Source organism: Apis dorsata, unplaced genomic scaffold, assembly GCF_000469605.1.
Source record: "Apis dorsata unplaced genomic scaffold, Apis dorsata 1.3 scaffold_99, whole genome shotgun sequence".
Lineage (NCBI taxonomy): Eukaryota > Metazoa > Arthropoda > Insecta > Hymenoptera > Apidae > Apis > Apis dorsata.
In genome coordinates this window covers 1,754,659-1,761,413 of record NW_006263397.1, presented here as the reverse complement: position 1 = coordinate 1,761,413, position 6,755 = coordinate 1,754,659, and the positions used below count along the sequence as shown (strand labels likewise).

The 6,755-nt window shown below is 34.7% G+C and overlaps 1 protein-coding gene across 8 annotated transcripts in view; it reads right to left on the bottom strand.

The window, feature by feature from the left end:
• The window catches only part of LOC102677513 (glutamate receptor ionotropic, kainate 2-like), a 124,989-nt gene that overhangs the window by 23,864 nt on the left and 94,370 nt on the right, over nucleotides 1-6,755 (bottom strand). For 5 of the 8 annotated variants that reach the window (XR_004149886.1, XR_421222.2, XM_006612206.2 and 2 more), the window contains 4 exons: nucleotides 6,434-6,535; nucleotides 6,051-6,152; nucleotides 4,723-4,926; nucleotides 1,467-1,670 (listed from right to left, as the gene is read on the bottom strand). Coding sequence is in view for 6 of the 8 variants with exons in the window: in XM_006612206.2 (XP_006612269.1) it covers nucleotides 1,467-1,670; nucleotides 4,723-4,926; nucleotides 6,051-6,152; nucleotides 6,434-6,535 (612 nt within the window). In the remaining 2 variants the exon portion in view is untranslated. The remainder of the gene's footprint in view (nucleotides 1-1,466; nucleotides 1,671-4,722; nucleotides 4,927-6,050; nucleotides 6,153-6,433; nucleotides 6,536-6,755) is intronic. The other 3 variants (XM_006612205.2, XM_006612204.2, XM_006612208.2) reach the window with 3 other exon arrangements.

Sequence of the window (6,755 nt, the reverse complement as noted above, 5' to 3'; positions counted from 1 at the left end):
AAAAAAAAAAAAAAAAAAAAAAAAAAATTCGCACAATGTATTCGGTTAAAAAAAGAAAAGAAAAGAAAAAATCAGAATTTTCTATCGTTACTTCCCTCGAATTCGAGGTGCATCTATTCACGTACTCGATTAACTATCGTCAACAAAGACACGCGGAGGACGCGACGACATGTTCCATCGAGAGAGCGAGAGAGAGTTTGCAATGCAAATCAGGAGTCGATGCGACGGAACGGTTGGTGGAAAGGGTTCATGCACCCTGTTCCCTCCCCCCTTTGACTATATAGATAGGTGCGAAAGCATAGTTTCGTGCCATCACCCCCTTCAAACCACGCACGAACCAGGTAACGGCGTAATACGCGCGAACCCGATTGATTAAGTGAGGATTACGTCTAGCAGATCCCTGCCAACTTGGGAATCGAATGCTATCGAGTAATGGAGTTAGCGAATTAGCGTTATTACCAACTTGAGCGAAATTTCCACGCTTCGACAATTTCCCCTGTGAAATTTTCCGTGGAAATTGTGCGATTTGCAAAAAAGACACGCGCTCCCATCGATCAATAAACGATTTAATAATAATAATAATATATTATGGAACAAATGTATACTGAAAAAAAAGTAAAGGATTTGTTAGAATATAGAATCAATTAAGAAAAAGATATGTATCTCGAAATTATCGAGATTTTGATTTTCAAGTCAATAAGGGAAGACAAGGGAACATCAGGAATATTTCTTACAAACGCGAGGATTAAAATAATTAAATAATTAAATGTTTATAGTATCTTGATGAACTTTTGTAAATTGAATTGAAATTTAATTAAAAAAGTATTTTCATAAAAAATCGAGCAACGTGATGAAAAATCGAATCGTGAACAACTATGATCCATTTATATTCTCTAATTATTTAATTTAGAATAATGAAACTCTTTAATCTGCAGAATATACTTTCGATACTAACACATTTGTACTAACATTCATCAATTTATTAGCACGCGTAACTCTCTCATTCCGTACATATATCACCATTATTTTTTATTAACTTTTCCATTTTTTATTTCTTTATTCCATTTAATGTGTAACGAGCCCCAAGAACCTTTTATATTCTCTATTTATATAAAGTCGTAATATCTAGTAAAAAAAAAAAAAAAAGAAATTAAAAATATGACATTAATAAATCATTATTATATTTCCAATCATATATCTGTGGACAGATTAAATCTCCGAATCACAAGAGATGTAACCTAACTAAAGCGATATTTCATCTCTCGATCCCCTTTATATTCTCGATCCTTTGGTATCCTCGTCTATAGGGATACTTATCTCAGATAATTTTTGAATTCTTATATACTTACGAAGAGACTCTCTTCTCGTGTTCTTCTTCTACAGTACGTCGAATACGTGGTGCAAACTTTCGGCGCGTGTATCAAATTTCCGCGGAACTGTGACGTTTCGAGAATAGACACACTCACCTTGTCCATCAGCTGGCGCACTATTCCGTTCCACTCGCCGGTCTCGTAATTGTAAACGCCGTACTTGCCATCCGGAACGAGCTCGATCCTGTAGCCGAAGCCCACCATGTGAGCTATCTCCTTGAGCAGATCGATGCAGAAGCCCTCGTAACGTGCGTTCCCGCTGAAATTCCCTCTGTTCTTCACCATAACGTATGGCTGCTCCTATGGGGACCACAAAAAGGAGGCTACTACCTATCCTCTTCTTCCACTTCCTCTTCTTTTTTCCCCTTTTTCCGACCTCTCCTTCTACATTATTTTATTCGTATACGTTTCCTGCTACCCTTAACCCCTTCTCCTAGCCTTTTCAACCCTATCCTTCTAGCGCTTTCTTTCGTTCTCTTTTTATTTTGATATCGATCCTCTTTTTCTCCGTTCCTCTTTCGGTTTCGGTACACTGGATTTCTACTAGATTTTTTTTTCTTAGCTTTTCACCCATCTCTGTCATCTCGTAACGATAATCGTAAGATATAGTAAATATATAAAAGTGAAAATTTATTTTTTTTCAATTTATTTCAGTTTCAGAGTTTATTTATTTGTTATATCTTTCACAGATCTGCACTCAAATTTTCTGAATAATTGTCACGCGAGGAAAAGAATTATGATTTCAATTATCGATTATCAAATTGTTTCACGTGCCTCGATCAATTCTGATCGATATTTACCGCAAATGTACGACCTCGTACTCAGCGTCATTCGATGCTGATTACTGGCTAAATGGATTACTACTCGATAGACTATTACCACGAGAACTCCCTCGAGACAATGTATCTACTATGTACGTGGAAGTCTATGAGAACTTGGATGCAAGAACGAGGGTTGCGCTACCCTTATTTTCATCATCGTTCCGCTTGTTTTAAAGAAATTTTCGAAGGGACTAAAGCAATTCAAAAAAATCGAGTGATAGTTATTTTATATATTTATATATTATGTATACAAAGTATTGTATAAATAAAAATTGATTTATAATTATGATTTTTTAACGAAAGCTATATATAGAGAATTGATATAGAAGATAAAACAAATAGAAGAGAATTGAGGCTTATCAAATTATTTGTAATTTATGATTAGATGAAGGTAAAATGAGACAATAACGTGACAGAGATAGAGCTGTTTCATCTATCATGCTCTCTTCATTTAAAATTTAACATTTTTTTTTATAATTTAATTTTTTATACACTAACTTATGCGTTTATTTCAACCTCTAAAATCAATCCTTCCATGAGTATACCTATGAATAACATTAACATCCCGTATATCTTATGAGAGAACGAAGACGAATCGATTATACGATGTATGAAATATTGCTTGCTTTGCCCAAATTTGGCCAAAGTTTATCGTTTCTTAAACTCGAAAAACGAAAGAAGAATGATAATCGCGCGTAGATTTCAATGTAGATACGTGTTCGTTGAGACGTAAAAAAAGATGGAGGCAATTGGTGGTGAAGTTGTTCGCGGTCGAGTAATTGGAAAATCCAATTCATTTAAGTTTAATTTAAGTTCACCGCTGGATAGAGTGTTTCGGTAAACGGGTGTGAGGCGTGCTCGCACATCGAAGCTTCGGTATTCCCCGAATTGCAAATTAGTCGTGTGTGTTCGCGGCTTAATCACGTCAACTTGCAGTATTTCGAAAGAGGAACAGAGAAAGAAGGGGGTGAGTTCGTGAAATTTCGATAGATAGATCGTTGACGAAATTCTTGATTAACTTTTTAGCCGTTGGTTTATCTATTGCGTGACTATAAATCAGAATCGGGTATATTTATTCAGAAATAAAAATAAGAAACAGAGAGACGAATTAATTGATTCGAATAAAATAAAAAATAAAGATGTTTTCGAATAAATTTTAAAGTATTATTTTCAAATGATCTCATAATTGGTTTAACAAGTGAAAAAACTAAACAAATTTTTTATTCGAATAAGAATTTATATTGCTAATACCCAATCCTATTAACTTGTTAATCCCTTGCAGATATTTTACTAAAATATTTAAAAAATACATAATAGATATTATAAAATTAAATTAATATCTGCAATTCTTAAATTTTTTCTCACTTTTTTCATTATTTCAAATTTTTAAAAATTTGTAATAACTTTACAATTTAAAAAATCTTCGAATGCAACTTTTAAATTTTTTCCTTTAAAAAAAGGATATTAAATGCGTACAATTTTCTTTTTCTATGATTATTTGTACATATTTGTCCGCAAAGGATTAATCAAACATATTTCTATTGCGAATGAAATGTCTGTCTTGGTTCACAATGTTTCTCACTTACACGAATATCTATTATGATTCACGATTTATGGGCTTTATTACACGTCACGTAGACACTAGCGAATAATTAACGTATGTCGTGATTTATCTTCGACTTATCAGTCAAATTGATATAAGTCGAGCGGATGATCGATCACGATGAGATCTTGGTCAAATCAAGAGTCGTCGAAAAAAATGAAATATCTATTACGCTATTCAACGATTATAATTCAAATAGAAAAATGCCTGGTGAAAGTACTTTTGGTCTTCCATGTTCTATGAATCTTTCTTGCGAGGTGATTTTAATCGAACTCGAGAAGAAAAAAGAAGAAAAAAAAGAAAAAAGAAAAACGCTTCCACAAATTATACGATAAATTTTCATCTTGAAATTTGTCAATCTTCACTGTGTAACAATTATTCCACCCTTGAATCCTATCCAGGCTTAAAAAGTGTTCACGCGTTTGCGTCCATTTGTGTAGAATTGTACTCGATTACCCATTTTATCTATATATTTGTGTTTACAACAAACCTAAACTTAATTCACGTACAGTGCATCTATATATATATATATATTCATAAATCCTTAAACTTTAGTGTCTAGCCTAATGTATCTAAGGTGCGTTTTGTGTTTGTTCACGACACAAAAAGATATCCTTCGACTAACACATAAAAGTGTAAGTGTAAATGTGTTCTAATTCGAGAAAAAAAAAATATATATATAATTCTAGATTTAGTTTCGTGGAAATAGAGACAAGAGACTTGTGACAAAAACATGTGTTTCTATATTAACAATTATTCTAAGTGGAGAAAACCACGCGTATGGGCGAGAAAGTGGGTGTGAGAATGAGATAGAGAGACACAAAGAAAGAAATAGATAGATAGATAGAGAGAGAAAGATAGAAAGAAAGAGAGAGAGAGAGAGAGAGATAAGAGTGAGATGAGAGAAATTAAACAAACCAAATCATACATGTCGCATGAGCTCTCTGACGATGCCGTTCCATTCCCCGGTTTCCGGATCTTTCGCGCCGTACTTCCTGTCCGGTACCAGCTCCAATCTGTATGAGAAGCCGACCTCCCTCGCCACCGCCTCCAGTAGGTCGACGCAAAAACCGTAAAACCGCGCGTTCCCCGTGTAGTTTTTTTCGTAGTGCATCATCACGTACGGAATTTCCTGTGTCGCAACGGGTGTCCATGCAAACAACGGAACACGCTGTCAGATCTGGACGATACACGAAAATTTTGCGCAGGGGCGGCTATACGTTTCCCTTTATCCTAATCGCTCTCGAGAGGCCTCTTTTTCTTTTTTTTTTTCGAATAGGGGAGATTCGAAACGATGACTATTTTAATTCGGATACGATTCCATTTTTTCTTTTTTTTTTTTGGAAAATTTTAACAAAATAAAATATTTGCAAGATCGATATTTTCAGTTCTATTTTCAGAAAATTTTTGGATTTCTTTTTATCGAAATTGGAGAGATTCGTAATGATGTTCGACGATGACGGTTGGAATCATTTTTAATTCGGATAATTTGGGAAATTCGTCAATTATTTATTTGGATAAGATTTTTCCTGTTCTTGAAAATTTGAAGAAAAAAAAAATAGAAAAAAATTTAAATGGAACTTTAAGAAACCTTGAGAAACTATAATTTTCCATAGTCTATATACCACGATAATTTTAGTTTCCACTCGGTGATTTCCATTCCACTCGCAGAAGGAAATGGCCCTCGGCTAAGAATTCCTCGGCCCAGACTACAACATCTGCCGGTTATTCGATCGTTAACGATTTCACGACTCGTCGATGCAGTCGATTTTATTCCACGGATGCGTGGAGATTTTATACCATTTCACCCTCCACGGAATTACGTTACGTTACTACGGATACCGGACATAAAGTACGAGATTCCGCTACGCGAACGATGCAATCGGCGTTTATTACTTCGTGGACCCATAAGTTTTCTTTTCCCCCAACCAATGGATGATACTCCTTAGCTGCTCGTATTCGAGGTCTTTTAGAGTGACGTGTTATAGCTCGTGTGCCTGAAATGTCTGGGTCTGAATTGTAAAATGAGTCGATCATCGATATCTCCACGATGCGATCGTTCGACTTGGACTTTTTATATTATCCTGTTGTTATAGTGGGATTTCGCGAGAGAAAATTGAACGAAAGACACAAAGATAGAATTGTATTATTAAAGAATAGAAAACGCGGTTTATCTTTTGATGGTAGAAATTGATTTTATACAGGGATGAATATGACGTTTAGAAGAAGGAGATAAGTGTATGGTTGGCGACTCACCAATATAGTGATGACGAGAAGGGTGACATTCGCTGCTCCTGGCTCGAAGAAAGCCGCGGTGTCGGTCACGTTCACACCGATGCCTGGACGCCATTCACCGACCTGTTTCAATTCCCATTTTAATTCTATGAATAAATATTAGGGTGGAAAGAAAAGTATATATATAAAAAGAAAAAAATGGTAAATAAAAATAATATCTATACAATAATATTCAAATTTTGAATTTCTGATGAGAAAATTTGTTAATTTAACATTATCTTTTTGCACATTAAATATCGAGAATCAAATTTCTTTCTATTATTTATTATTAAAAAAAGAAATTATTCTTTTGCATTTTGATTTTTATTTTTTCGTTCCATCCTAATGAATATTCTAAAAAGTACCTTAACAAGCGAATGTTGTTTCAACTTCAAAAGGTCCAATTTGAACTGAATTCTCCGCCCTTCTTTGAATTCGATAGGGCCAGAAATACCCTTCATCTCGACCTGGAAGAACGTAGAGAATACCACGGTCATTTTCCAACGACAATTTCCACTTCTCTGTTGTATTGTCATTTTGCAGGAAATATAGTTCCAAATAACAGCCCTTCAACCGAGCTATATATATATATGGCGTAACTTTCAACCCCTAAAAAGTTTCAGATCTCAGAGGTGCAAGTTCCAAGGAAATTTCATCCAAAACTTCAACTCGAGGAAGTCCAAATAA